General features: G+C 46.5%; 1 protein-coding gene across 1 annotated transcript in view; it reads left to right on the top strand.

Moving 5' to 3' along the window:
• LOC144149650 (solute carrier family 23 member 1-like) overlaps nt 1–15,812 on the top strand; it is a 108,303-nt gene that overhangs the window by 35,134 nt on the left and 57,357 nt on the right. The window contains exon 4 of the mRNA XM_077681312.1: nt 14,021–14,125. Within this exon, the coding sequence (XP_077537438.1) occupies nt 14,021–14,125 (105 nt within the window). The remainder of the gene's footprint in view (nt 1–14,020; nt 14,126–15,812) is intronic.

Raw genomic sequence — 15,812 nt, 5'->3', positions numbered from 1 at the left:
CATGTGATACGGTGAGTGACGTAGGTGACGTTTTAGAAATCCTAATGATCGGTTGGCTGAGGAAATGATATTAGTGATATGCGTTCGCCAGGAAAGATCAGGGGTTAATGTTACACCAAGGTACTTATAGGATACGGCTGTTTCGACTGGTACGTTAGCGATTTCATGGGAAAATCGGGGTGAATTTTTGTGGCGGTGGAAGGGAACTAATTTGCATTTGTTAGGATTAAGGGTCATAAGCCAACGGTAACACCAGTTTAATACTTCATTAAGATCATTCTGTAGTGCTACTCGATCAATTGTGTTGGTTATTTTGCGATAGATAACGCAATTATCTGCAAACATGTGAAGGTTGCATGATAAATTGTTAGGTAAGTCGTTAATGTAGATTACGAACAAAAGCGGGCTGAGGACAGATCCCTGCGTCTCTCCATACCTAACAGGAAGCGAGTTAGATTTGACGTTGTTAACGAAAACAAACTGAGAGCGGTTAGCCATAAATTGAGCAATCAAGTTAAGAACCACAGGTGGTAGATTTAATTAAGAAAGTTTCTTTAGTAGGCGCTGGTGTGGAACTTTATCAAAAGCTTTAGTAAAGTCAAGAAAAATAGCATCAGTTTGGAAGTTACCATGGAGGCTAGGATGCAGGTCGTGAAGGAAAATGGCTAGTTGGGTTTCGCATGAGCGGGCTTTTCGAAATCCGTGTTGAGAGGAATGAAATAAATTCTTAGAATCAAGAAAATGCATGATATGAGTGTATATGACATGTTCCATGAGTTTGCGACACACACTGGTTAATGATATGGGGGGATAATTTAACGGCCAGTCTTTTTTACCTGTCTTGTGAACCGGAATGATCTTCCCACACTTCCAGTCGATAGGCAGCATACCTGAGGAAAGTGACTGGGAGAACAGCAAAAGTAAAAACTAGACTGATATGTGCTTAGTGTTTTTCAACAGCTTGGATGTAATTTCATCGGTACCAGATGACAGTTTCATTTTTTTCTATTAAGGGCAGGATACCGTTGAAACCTATGTTTAGGGGTGGCATTTTAGGTAGATCAACAGGGACTAATTCTGTTTCAACGGGGTTAAATTCATTCGTAAACACAGACGAAAAGGCGGCATTGAATATATTGGCACATTCTGAACCACTATGGGTGAAGCTGAGGCAGCGGAACCACGAGGCCAGCATGAAAGTTTAACAGAAAATAAGACAGCAGATCAGCAGGTCTAACTAGGCTTTCGTGTCACATTCTTAAAATTTTCCAGGCATCCCCAATAACTGTCTATTGAATTTCGCACATTCTGAGCAACTATGGATGACGCTGGGGCAGCGGAACCACGAGGCCAGCATGAAAGTTTAACAGAAAGTTAGACGGCAGATAAGCAGGTCTAACTAGGATTTCGCCGTCACATTCTTAAAATGTTGCAAGCATCCCCACTAACTGTTTATTGGATTTCGCTTTCTGTGCCAGTGACCTTCGGAATCCCTCTGATGTAGCAGCACTGAACCCGATCGTTTGTCGCTATTCCACTTGTGCACCTCAATGTGCCTCTCTATTTTGGCTAGTTTCGCCCTTTCAGTCTACTACCTCCTGAGGGGGATCGTTCAAACTATGCACTGTATTGCTGCTCCTGTCATTGTCCAGTGCAATTAGCGTTTTAGCTCGTCCCGAACTCCCTTGTCGCGGAGTGTTGATAGGGCCCCTTCTGAGGTCTTCCATCAGGCCTGCTTAATGGTGGAACGTCTATCATCCCGTCCCCTGTTTGACTGCCGTTCAGCACAGCTATTTTATGTGGATTGGTTTTTGACTGCGAAACCATTTAGTTTGTTGTCTTTATAGTTCCTTGGACGCAGCCATCCTGGACCCGATCCCTTCTCCTCACAGTATGTGTGCTGCCCCATCTAGATAAATATTTTAGCCACTTTTCGCTCTTCGAACTCTCCAGAGGGGCATTTCGACGGCATTCAGCCTCGCAGACTGTACCACTCCTTGGAGCACTTTGTCTTTCAGCTTGATCAGAATATGCTTTCACAGAGTGGTCTTACAGCCTCTTTCGAGTTCTTCTGGTGCGCCTGCATTATCCTGGCGATTGCTTTTATGCAGTAGCTTGCATTCTCCTGGAGATTGCTTTTATGCAGTAGCCTGCTTTGTCTACTGTTCATCCCAAGAATTAAAAATTGTCTTTGGAATGCGGAATTGGCCACTTTAATGTATTTGCTTTTCTGATTGACTGTTATGAGGCGATGTATTTTGCTTTCCTTATCTTGAGGCTCAAATGTATCCTTGACTCCTTATGTTCAAATTTTGATCGTTCTCATACATTTGTACGCGCATTCGGCTTTATATCCCGTTGTGTTAGTGCTTCATCTAGTATACGCTCCCTAAAACGTTTTTCTGTCCGTTGCGTGTGCCAGTGTACGGAGTATATATTTATGGTTCTATGTTAGGTTGTATTCTAGGTATTATCCAGCCAAATTCTCAAAATAATGTTCATAAAAATTACGCTAAAATTCGCAATCAGCAAAATAAATTGTGGCCAAAATTAGACTAACGGGAAATAAATTTTTTGACAACCATCATAGCACTTAATACGTAAGGGTCTAGAGCATTTCCTAATGAAAGCAAAATATATTACGGCAGGCAACTTTTTATGAATACAAATTCCATCGATTTTCGTAATGGCCGAGGGAAGCTTGCACGCATAAAGGCTTTACCTTTGAAAGCTAGAAAAGCATCACCAAAAGACATGTACAGGCCTAAGAGAAAGTTACTAGATATCATCCTTACATCACAAGAATAATTTAACGTATTCCCAAAATGCAAGCTGAGGTGGTTCGAAGTCCCAAAATTACGAAAGGACGTATTCCCAAAACACCTGCAGGGAGGCGGGAGTACCATTTCCTTGTTCCCGAGATTTAGGCACTCGATTTAAGGGAGCCTATATGACAAAACACTAGTTCGGTTCATTAAGAAAGCGGCATTGACCCAAACACATTCATGTCGATTTCTACGTGACCTTCCAGCAGCAAAGCTGAATTCTAAGGGAAGCAGATGAGGCGGTGGTGACTAACCAGAGCCTTTCTTAGGGAGTCACTGGGGCGTCACCGGGACTTGTTTGGGTCATTGGTGGCCTCTTTGCGTGATCATACTACGTAAATGCTAACGTTAAGTAACACACTTATAAATCTGTTTTTTTTTGTATTCGCCTATTTCGACACTGCTTACGTGACGTCACGAAAAATTTGTATGTTCTTAAACATGATTTTTTTCAACTGAAAAAAGCCTTTCGTGGCTGGAATGGAATTTAGGAAGTTACCCAAGGTAATTTTCTTGAAATTAACACAGCAACATTCCGTCGTCGTCCCCCTATAAGAAATATAACCTGTTGTAGAGCATTCTGCGTCCTAAAGTATATGAATGCAGCGGGACATTTTTTTCATCTGTTAAAATTAAACCCTAATTCCTGGAATGCTTCAATGATGTCCCGATTTATTCTCACTGTGAAATTTCCAAATTTACCATAGATCGTTATGTGGACGTAGCTATGAACTTAATAGCGAAGTTATACGTGCAGCTTCGTCACAATTCTTCTCTGACTCTTTTGGTTAATTGTGGACGTCATTCTAGTATCCTTCCACATTGAGTAAGACCATCCCTGCTACTTTTATTCCGTTCTTTTTGGCACCACTCGAATATTTCTTACTCATTTTCTATCGCTCCTATGTACTTCCACTTCCATCTTGTCCTCCGCACACAGAGGACGAAGATATTACCTAATTTCCTTAGGCCTGCTATCTCTTTTCCACTCCCAGTCCTGGTTCTTACGTTGAGTTTGACAACACTAAAAATTAAAATGCGTCAGTTGAATTCTTTAGCTGTGTCCACCCTCGGTCCGGTAAGATTGTGCCACGCTGCAGCGTGCCACAATCACTGCCTATAACTGATTGTAGGGTAGTGCCGCCGGTCTGATATAAGGTTTTCTGCTTCCCTCGTGACTGGGAGCACTGCTAAAGGTGCAGTTATCAGCCGGGAGGGGTCGAAGCGCCGCGCTATGCTCCCCGCAACTAAGTCCTTTGTAAGTCTCTCTGTTGCTTTTGTTGTGCTCTTATTTAAAGCGGTTATGGGATGCGTCTACTGCTGGCACAGAAAACAAGCCTTCCAATAGCGACGATGTTGCCTGTAGGACGTCCCATGAGCAGAAGAAGGTAACCCTGTGTTTTATGAAATTGTAAAGGAGAGAAATATGTTTTGAACAAGTTCTAAGTTGTTTGATGTAGTATAGAGAATATAAGGATAGGACGTGCTTGGTGACCATGTTTTGAAAACGTTTGAGACGAAAAAAGTTGGAAAAGTGTTTCGGGAACACTCAAAGAGCAGACTCTTTAGCATTGACACTAACAGGTTTCGCAGCAGGTTCTGCACATCTTTTGCGGTCGGAAACTCTGTCGATTCAAAACCTATTTACTTGGCGAGGCAGAGACTGGCCGGTGCTCTAAGGTGAATCAACTAAGCCCAAGACCTAGTTTGCAGGCCATCAATGTACGAGTAGTCTTTGAAATGCGCTACGATTTGCTTTCTACGTAAATACGAATAAATTAGACAGATACTCCATTATTAACGTAGAAATGTGTGCATTAAATGCCCAATACATTTATACTCGTTCACGTCCTGTTAACTCCAATATATTTGCATGCTTTTGTGTCTCTGCGCCTCATCAGTCGGCACCGAAGGCCTTTGGGTACCCGTTAAACTCACTAATACTTTTACTTTTTGCTCTTACCCTACGGGATTTCACAGGACTCAACAAGAAACTAATCTACGGCTCATAAATTTGCTAAGCGATTAAAAACGTTTATACCTTTTATTGCGGCTATTTATGCGGAAACTTTACAACTGCGAAACATTGTTTTGAGCTTTTTTTCCGGGAAGGTATTCACCTGCCTACCAAAGGTACATGGTTTCTGGCACTAGGAAAGCGGTGAAGGCTAGCGGCCAACATAACAGTCGTATTTATTTTTGTAGAGCTACTGCATGGTGTGCACACGTGGCATGCCACAATTACCGACGTAATAAAGAAGTACAGAGGACATGATTAGTGACTTTCGACCGTGACTTTCGGCCGTATTAGGATGCCTTCTCGTCTTGCAAAATAGCGCGCACAAACGGGGTAAAGAATGGAAAGCACGGACAAGCACTCCCCCAAGCTTGTCCCCGTTTACGTGCGCTATTTTTTGAGATGAATGAATTCCAACTAGGCCGGCTCGCCCTTCTGTCTTCGCTTTAAAGGAGCTATGAAGACCAAATGCAACTTTGTTCAATTTGAAAAAAAAAAAAGAACTATCCCTTGGTAGCTCACTTAGCTCCATCCAAGCCACGAAAGACGTTTATTAACCGACACAAAACGCAAGAAATATTGAAAAAAGTTTAATATTTTGCGCTACAGTGAGTGACGTAATATGAGAAGAGAGTGATGCAATATAGGCAAACACTGAAAAAAACATGTTCTCTTCGAAATCACCGTAGGTGGGCTTTACCACAACGCTCCCGAACTACCAATGAGCGTGACCGAATGTGCGAATTTGGCGAAGGACGAGGCCAAGCATGCGATCAGATTTTAAGCGGTATTCCCACGACGGAGCCTTTCAGCGGAGAAATCCGAGGGAGATCGTGACGTCACCGCAGGCGGACTTCCGCTAGGCCAGCTCCTGCGCTCACACGGAGGACGTGACTGTCGGACGGATATCACTGTTTTTAGACGCCTATTTCCAAAGCAAAGCTGCTGTGGCACCGCCGATTCCGCGACGGCGGCAATTTCTGCTAAAGCCCCTACGTGCTGATCTCGTCAGCCACCCAAAAATTGGCCGTGGACGCGATGCAAGCGCTGCCGTGGTTAGAAAACGGCGCGCGACGCTCGAGGCCGTGGATGTGGACACGTGCCCTGAGAGCAGCCGGCCGGGCCGATTACAGGCCCGCGTACAGATGTTAGGCTTAACACTGCTGCGAATATTCGATTGCCGCTCTAGCAAGCGGCGCAGATAACAATATTTAATACAATTTCCCATCACATTATTACCCCCTTTCTCGTATACGCAGTTTTGTTTGCTCCTTGGGGAGCGATAACAAGCTATCACTCGAGCTACCTGCGCCGGCCTGCGCCACTTCGCGGCCGCGGCCGCCGCTCGCCCAGCGACCGTGCTGGTGGTATACGCGGCTCCCTCAGTGCGCCTGTCGTGTGCGCGGCGTATTTTCTCGTCCAATGTAATAACAAGCAATAAAAATAGAGTGCCTGCAACCGCTCTAGAACTTGAGTCGCGGCCAGCTGCCCGACGAGCATACGAAATCCAGCCGCCTCCGCCGTCAAGCATCGGATCATTTGTAGCTCGCGAGCAGAAGCTCTGACCTCCGATCGGAGCGGTGGGCCGGAGAGAAACCGTGACGTAGGGTCACGTGGTGCGCACTCCTATGAGCCAAACAGCGGCATTTCTCCGTCATGTACTCGCCTTGTCGTAGCTCGCTTGCTGGACCCAAGTAGAGCAAAAGGGCGTTTCTTTGTAGAGCTGTCGTCGCGGCGTACCCTAGAGGCTTCGAAAGCCAAGCGGTTTATACAGTCATAACCGTTCGAAACTCGTGAACCGCTGGCGCTTGTTGTAAATCTTCCCGTTGTTTAGCACAAAAAAACTAAAGGTACATTTGAGGCAAAATATAGCTAATTAACCGGCAGCACCCGCATTCATTTAGTTAAAAAAGCTCTTTGGTTTGGTTTTTACGATAGTAAGCGAAAAAAGCGGACGCGCAAGAAAGAAATGGCGTGTTCGAAATGACGCATAAAGGCTCCACGCTCAAGAAGAAAATGGCGCGTTCGAAATGCCGCAGAAAGGCTCCAGCCGCAAAAAAAAATAGCGCGTTCGAAATGACGGAGAAAGGCTCCAGCAGCGCAAGAAAAAAATTACGCGTTCGAAATGACGCAAAACAGCTCCACCATACGAAATTAAAGCAATCACAAAAAGAACAAAACTCCCGCTGGCGCAGTTTCAGGCAGGGGGCACGCGACCACTGCGACGGCGGGAAATTTAAATTGCATGGGGTGGTAGCAGTGAGTGCATAACGGCGGTACAGCCCATTGTGGCGAATCACTGCTCTGCACTTCCGACATCTTTCACATTCAGTGGAACGGCTTTAATTTTTTTTACTCTAATCGCATGCTTGGCCTCATCATGCGCTAAATTCGCACATTTGGCCGCATTGCCTGGTCATTCCGGAGAGTTGTGGTGAAGCCCACATGCGGTGATCTTTAAGTGTAGTTATCAGTGTGTTAACAGTGCGTTATCATTCAGGTGGTACGACCAAACGGAACTAGAGGACGCACTACAATCGCTCATTCGTGTTTCTTGTCGGTAGCATATATGTCGGCGGCCGCCAATAGGACAAACAAGTTGCTGTGACATCATTGAGAAATCTCTGAAAGTGGCTCACAAGTCGCCACTGCTTCCTCTGTTTTCGCTAATATGTCGACCTTTTGGTGGAAGTTTGCGGTAGAATTGGTATCCCTTTTATCGAGACAAGGCAATCTTTTTGTAAACCAAACTTCTATATTGTCTTGACGGCCCCTATAAAAGATAAACTGCGGCCGCTGAGAGAAGAATCCTCGAGGAGATATTTAACAGCAGCGCTGCATAAGCTTTTAGTTCGGCCGTATTCGCCGCGAGCTCGACATGTAGGTGGCGACAGCGTCGCGCTGCTAGTGTGGATGCTCCGCTGAGCGGCCCGTAAGAATGCACACTGTGGGCGCGCTTCGTGCCTTTTTCCCGCCGTATGTGCGTACGAAAGGTGCAAACAAGAGTGGTATGCTGTAGTTCGGTCCCTCAACGTTCAATGTATAGCATGGAAGCGGCAGTCAGTTTTCATTACTACGCCAAAAAAAGCGACGACTCATCGGGAATCTCAGAATGGCTGTGATTGTGACAATGAACTTGTACGCTGTGGCTCGTAGCAAGCTCGATCTTTCCAGACTATCGCTTTGAGTCTTCAATAAAAGCATAAATAGAAACAAATCAGGAAGCTTGGATCTCTAAAATTCAGTTTACAACGGCAATCTCAAACGCTTTCACTGGTAGCATGACGCATTATTGCATTTGTGGAATACCCTGAAATAGTAACACTACTTAACTGCCCCGAAATTCTTTCTAAGAGCTGATGATATTTTTTGTGTGTTCAAAAGGCAACATAAAATTACTGAATTTTGATCAGCGTAGAGATATACACGTAACCCCTCTAACGGGTCTTTTAAATGAAATGTTAACGACTCTGAAGGAAGGTTTGAAGAATAACGGTTAGGATCACTTATTTACGGCTTTCGTCGCAAGTGAACTTCCGAATTGAATTGTCAACGCACGCAGTACAATCAACATCTCATGTTTAGCTAGGTTTTCGCAAAGTGACAAGCAGGTTTACAGTGTGCAAGCCAAGCTTCTGGGACCTCACAGTGAGCACAAATTTTCTGTTACGGCTGCTCTGTTGACCATTTGCGTTCCTTTTTAAAATCTAACATGTGCCTGCAACAGCGAGATGTGTTTGCATTCTTGCGTATAAGGTCGCTTACGAACCCTAAAGATGGCAATAAATGAAGTTGCGCTGTTGCAGATGTAGTAAACATTTCCTTTTTATTTCTTGTTGCGAATCAGCGCAACGGGTTCCCGGTAACTACTTTGTTTTGTGAACTGAATATCGCCTTTGTCTTGGCATTTAATTCGTGAGGATTGGTTAAGAAATGAAATTCTGTGCATTTAGTTTTTTTTTTTCTGGAAGGGGGGGGGGGGGGGGGGTCCTGCAAACGTTGCAAGAGCAGCGAGAAGAGAACGCATGTAACGCGAAAAGCCAAACTGTGGTTATAAGTATTACTTACAATCGAAACTACACTAGGCGTCGTGTTCTGTAGCGGACGTATTTTCAAAACTGATTAACCCCTCTTTGGTCCGGGATTGTCCAGGAATTGTGGCTCGCCTTTTTCCAAATTGTATTGAAAGCAAGCATTGTGGGAAAAAATTAAAAAAAAAAAAAAACAGCGAGTCATGGCACACACCCCTCACACATGTGGGCAACAACGTGCATTATATTACGCGTTTTCTCCTCTTTCTTTAAACTTAGGTCCACCTCAAGAGGTTAAGACGTGACCATATTAGGCATTTGGTTATGCTGAGTGAGACACGTTTCTGGGCAAGGTGATTCATGTCGGATTTGAAAATGACACACGAAATGCCACATGACAGACGCAAACTCAACTGCTTAATTTTACCGAAAAATCCCCCCTAAATACTCTTGTCCATCCATAGAAACGTATTTTAAATAATACGTAAAATTAGCAACTCGATACAGTTGAATAAACGTTTATTCCTCCTCCTGAGTATAAACAACGACTGTCCAAAAATGGTATTTATTTTAGAAAATTTACGGGAAGGACCCGATCACACAGGCGCTTGCGGGTGTAAAATACGTGTCCGGTAATGTATGAGCGATAGCGCACGGGTCGTGTGCAGTGTAAATGTTTTTGTTTGTTTCTTCTTTCTATAAGGACACAGCGCAATTTTACAAGGGTGTGGAATTTGCACGCGTATGCACAGGTCTTGTCGCTTCTTACCCGTTTTGCGTACTAAACTTTTATCCTTTAAATAATCACCACGCCACCTTCAAAAAGCACCCTTCGACGTTCCCGAAACGGCAAACGACTGCACTCAACAATAAGAAAAGTGCAGTGTGTGGAAGCAATGTTTATAACACGTTTCACACTCAAGCGGTGACCAGGGCGAAGATGTTTCGTGGAATTAAACCAGCGCATTAACCCGTAACGGCCGCTGATTATTGCGTTTCTAGAGGAAATGCGCAAGCAGAGGTAACTATGTCATTGCTTACTGCCAAACGAGCACGCATATTGGTTGTTTTGTCGTGTGCAGCACGCGTCTTGCGCCGCACGCAACGTGAAAAAGCAGACGACGCGAGAGCGCCATCCACACTAGGAGCGGTTCGTCCCGCCGCCGCCAGGGGCCGACTGTGTTCGCGCTCGGGGCGAATAGCGTTACCAGAAAAGATACCAAGGCAGAAGACCGAGCGCATGTGAGCGTGCGCTTCGTCAAGACCACCCGGCACCGGTCAGGCTTGTGCGTGGGGCTTGTGCCACGTGAGGATCTCGCAAAAAAAATACAAAGAAAAAAGCCGCCCGCATCTTCCCACGGGGGGAACCAGAGTAAATGCGTCGCATCTACTCTAGTCACGCAAAGCGTCACGTCAAGCGAAAGCCAAGCAAAGACGCCCTTGACTGAATTCCGAACGCGCGCTCCGCCGCTTATATACGTTGAGGGGACTGCGTAAGCCGGTCCCAGTCGACGACGTTGGCGTACTTGTAAAGCGGCGGGGACTCTAGGTGTTTGAGCCAAGCGCGGATGTTGCTTCGCCGGAGAACGGCACACCGGTTATATGCGCAGCGCGCCCGAAGGAGAGAGTACTGCACATGAGAGAGTACATGAGAGAGTACTGCACATGCGCCGGCCCCAGCGCGTCTGCCGCGGCTATGACGCAACACAATCCAACACAATCCACTTTAATCCAATCCAATCCAATCCAATCCAATCCACATCCAATCCAATCCAAGCCAAGCTAAGCCAAGCCAAGCCAAGCCAATCCAATCCAATCCAAGCCAATCCAATCCAATCCAATCCAATGCCCCTCGCGAGAGAGTGTTCGCTGTCGCCTCGACTCGACGCGCATGCGCAGTGAGCGTGCGGACTACGGACGTCAACGCGGGTGACATCGTGAGTTACTGAAATGCTCTGCATTTAAAAATTCCAAGGGCACGTGACCATGCCCCTCGTGATGAGCGCCCGGTGTCGGTCAGCTCGTCCTTCCCGAACACTCTAACCGGCGTTCGCGGCATGATCTCTCACGTGCTGTTCTCCTTACCAATTCACATGCGTTCGCGCCTGAAGTGGAGAGAGAGGCGAGTTCGCAAAGCCGGTTGCCGCGGGTTCTAGTGCTTGCGAATGCGTTCCACTTTGGGAGAGATGTGAAAGGCTGTGGACAAAACGATCCGGGCCTGCAAGTCCTGAAGAACTTTCAGCGGCAAGTTCGGAAATCCATGTGAGATGCAACAGCCGGGCCTCCGACGATGGAAGAGGGGCCACCAACTCTGCTGTTTCTTCAGCCTTGCAACACTAGTGCGAGCTGCGCCAATTGTTTTTTAATTGATGGGTGTTTACCGCAGCCAAGCTACACCGGGATATGAGGCACGCCGGGTTAATTGAGACCGCCTGGGGATCTTTAACGTGCGCCGAAATATTGACCAATGGCGTTTTCTATTTTCGCGTGCATCGAAAAGCAGCCACCGCGGCCGGTATCGAACCCGCGTCGTTGGGCATGCTAGTTGAGGTAGGCACATTGGTACACCGGCTGAAATGCGTAAAAAAAAATTCGCGCTTGGCGGTACCGTTTATCGCCGTGTGGGAAATCAAAATTCGCGTGGGTGTGTAACCATCGCGTGAACACATCTGCATGTTAAACATGACACGCTTTTTTACATCAAATCACAACTGTCGTGCTTGCTTTCGTTAAATTCACAACTGCCAGGGCAAAGTTGATCAATATAAAAAGAACGTGTTCTATACATTCCACATATAAAATGTTCTTACATGCAGAGAGATGCTCCGTGGGATTACAAAGAATGACGACTATTTCTATCCCTCTGTTCGATAAGTTTCTCGCAACGTGGCTTTCCCGACACATCCTAAGCACACTCACACGAAATGAAATGTGGCGACAAACCGAAATGTATACCAACAGGAAGACACAGCTTGAGCTAAAGACTTGTCGTCAAGCCCAGAGAAAAGGCTATTTAAATAGTATCCCCGGGTGTGCCCTGCTATCGAATTCGCCGTTGCCACATCGTGCGCTTCAAATTTCGTCCCGCCGGCGCGTGTTTTGCCTCAGGGGCGTCCGCAGTGCTTTTATAAGCAGGAAAGAGAAATCAATACAAGCGAGCTGACGGGCATAAAAAACATGTAGGCGGGCTCTCTGTGAAAATTTGCGCACAAAAAAGATGTGAGTAAAAAATTGCGCCCACGCAGGAATCTATCACAGGACACCGCTGTCTGGCACTCTACACATGCTATGTTTCTCGAAATCCGGACAGCCTTACCATCTCCCCCCCCCCTGTGGCGGGTTTAAACACTCCGCCTGCACGGTGCCTCTTGTGCTAACACTATAACGTTACCGAAACTCCAGGAGACTACGTGGAATCACATATACGGCCGCATTCAAAGCATTACAGACGGCACAGTCCTACTTGTTCACGATTGACAGAGCTCTTAAAACTTGCAGTTGGTATTCTGATTGGCTGTCGAAGTTTGCACCCACCGCGGTGGCCCAGTGGGCTGCTCAGCCCAAGGACGCGGGTCCGATCCCGCCCGTGTTGGCTGCTTTTTAACGTGCGCTTACGGCGCACGTTGAATATCACCAGGTGGTCAAAATGAATTCGGAGCCCTCCACTACGGCGCTCCTCATGGCCTACGTGTAGCTTCGGCGGGCAAACCCCCCAATCACCGAAATTTTGAAATTCGCCGGTATTTCTAATACTTTTTTATACCCTGGAGATTTAAATTCATACCTAGAACTGCTGCTGCGAATATGAAGAGAGCTTACCCTGACGTTATTCCTTTCTTTCTTTTTAAATGTTGACTATATTAGCGCAGTTATTTCGCATGGGTGTCCCGTGAACTCTAAACGGAAAGCTGCTCAAGCAAATAAAATGCCAGATCCCACGGTTATGTTTTTGAAATACGACAATCCTTTCTGGGCAATTCAAATGCGAACATTTTAATCTGTGTGTCTGCCTGTATGTGTGTCTGTTTCTCGATTCAGCCTTTCGGCCATAAGGTGAAACAGTTCGTAGAAAAGAAGTGCATATAGGCATAACTGTTCCAAACAACCGAAATAAAAATAAGGAAAAAGATGAGCGCTGCCCCAACATATGGCGCGAGATCAGTGGAAAGGCGGGAAAATTGAATTGTAGTGAACAAACTTTGCTTATATTCATCACGAGAGGGGCGAGCGACGAGGGACAGAGCATGAGGGGTCTGAGGGGAGAGCATATAGAAGGAGTTTCATGGCAATGGCGACAGACGACTATCATCTTTCGACGACATTTTCCATGAAGGAAGCTAATGCGCGGCGAAATTTAATTTGCTCGGACAGGCTTCCACGAGCAGTACTTCGCATTCCGCGAGCTTGCCTTAGCACAACTTGGGCGAGCTCGGCGACGCGCACAGCGCGGTGCCGGCACCGCGCAGTGCCGGCACCGCGCAGTTTTCGGCACCAGTGCAAGGGAACACCATGCGCCGGCCACGAACTGAAGATTAAAGACGTCGAACACGCAAAGTTTACAAGCATTGCTCACACAGCTACGCCCACGTCTCCTGCCCAGACGAATACCACCGACAACAGCAGCGCAGGATATCGTTTCCGGTGCCGAAAACGACTATATGACGTCACCCTGAACCGGCCAGACACGCAGGCCGATGTTACGTCACGCCGAAAGCGATTTCGCTAGTGCTGCCGATTTGTGGAAGCTCGCGGCCGGGACAATCATAATCGATTCTAGATGTGATTCCGGCCTCGGATCGCTGCAAACATTTCTGTGAGGCATCTGTACAAACTACTGAAGCCAATTATATCATTTTTTAGGCGTCAAAATTTGGTGTCAGTACTCCTTTAACACCCAGGAAAAGAGGCTACTTGTGCGCTATTTTGTAACAATGCCGGGATCGAATTACTGTTAAAATGTCGCATGTTGCTGTAATTGCACACGTTTACGCTGCGAGAGAGATACGCTGCGAGAGAAACACTCCGTGGATGCAGACACGAGCCCTGCCGGGATACATCGTCATGCTCAGAGCACACAAGGATTATTTGGAAGCAGCAACTGAACGTAAACACTGCTACGAGGGCTCATGAGACGTTGTTTCTTGCAGGAAAACGAATCTGCCAATGAGAAGAAAACGTCACCAGAGAAAAACATGTTCTATGGCGTCGATGACCGGCCTCCATGGTATTTCAGTGCCGTTCTGGGCCTTCAGGTATGAATAATTACGAACCCTGTAGAATCCTCTTGGTGTGAACCCTTTAGAACTCCACGTTCCTAAAGCCATAGAACGCTGCGCATTAAGGAAATGTATAGGAATATTATTTCGATTTTAAGATTGGGCTACGGGCTTTTTCAATAACTACGCGGGGGCCGGCACTGAGACATTTACTCATCTGATACACCGGATTTTAAGATGCATGGACACGTACCCGTAGCTCTGCCCTCCTACTCTGCCCACGCAAGGAATGACTTTATGGCGGACTTCTATCACATGCGCACATCTCCATTGGCCGTGTCATGCGGCAAATCCTGCCGCCCGAGTACATATCGATGGCCCGCGTGCAGCAGTGTTGTAAAACTTGTTCACTTGAAATCTAAAAATCATTACAGAATGCCAACCACGACCTAACCTAAATAAAAAAGTGACGACTTCACAGTAAGCTTCAGTCCCAGCACGTGGTCCGAGTGAAGGCTGTGCTGCGAGCGGCCTTGTCCAATTAGAGCACGGAAAAGGCCGTGCGATATTTCTGTTTGGACAGGTAACACTGCATGGAGAGCTCGAGCACGGGAGCAAACGGCAATTTTCACCTGCAATAGGAACGCTAACGGCTACATTTTTCCCTCAAAATCTCCTGACTCTGGGATCTCTACTATGGCGTGAAAACAAGTGCGGGAGAGCTGGAGGGTGCTTATTTCGTAACTTCGCTCTATTAGGGAACAAAACACGTCGCGTAACGCATCGTCACGGGCGCTGTTGTCGGTTGCATATTCTCTGCCATCTTTGCAAAAACAGGCGTTGTAATTTGGAAAGGCTAGGTGGCAGTTAGATAATGTGAAGGATACATGAATAATCAAAACCTTGAACTCTAAACTCCCTATAATTTAGCGCATAAAGTAGAGTTTTTCATGCAGACAAATTGGTTCACTGGGTACACATTATGTAAAGTAAGGTAAAATTTACAACTTTACCCATTTCACAGTACTGTAACTGCAACAAGTTGATTTTTTTTTTAAATTGCAACTGTAACTTCCACAGAGTTGCTTTTTACCCTAGGTACCGGCAACTTCAACACTGTTACTTTTTACCGGTATTGTGCCCATAAGTTATAACTGCTCAAAACGACCTTGTTCTCTGAGCTTCTGCCGCTGTAGTAAAACAGTGAAAGGTTACTGCAATTTTCCGAGAGGATTGAAATTTTCTGTTATTGCTTCTCCTTGCACCTCAGTTCTTAAACCCGTTCTACGTTATGCGACTTCACCTGCGAACTTGCAGCTGCGGCGTCACTCGTGCGGCAAAACGATGCGTTTTCGTTGCTGCCGAAGTTACGAAAATAGCTCGCATATAGCCGCACCAGTGGCGCTGCAGCTGCGAATTCCCAGGTAAATTAGCACCATGTACAATGGGCTTTAGGCGCTTTTCGTGGCGCGATGTTACAACCGGTTTGAGCAAACGAAGAGCACAGCGCAGGGTGGAAGTACGGCGGCAACAAAGAGAAAGCGGTGAAGAAAGCGAAAGTAGAGGATATGGTGGTAGCGTTGGCAGGAACGCGAAGGAGAAGCGGACAATGGACGTAGGCGAGAGCACTGGCTCGGCGACTGCTCTGAAACACACAGCCCGAGACCACACTTTACGGCAGCGGTGGTATTGCTTTGCCTACCGCTGCTGTTAAGCTCGCAAC

This window comes from Haemaphysalis longicornis, unplaced genomic scaffold, assembly GCF_048455015.1.
Source record: "Haemaphysalis longicornis isolate Haplotype H1 unplaced genomic scaffold, Haemaphysalis longicornis Haplotype H1 scaffold_1, whole genome shotgun sequence".
NCBI lineage: Eukaryota > Metazoa > Arthropoda > Arachnida > Ixodida > Ixodidae > Haemaphysalis > Haemaphysalis longicornis.
The sequence above is the reverse complement of the archived record's forward strand: the minus strand, read 5'-3'. Positions and strand labels throughout refer to the sequence as shown.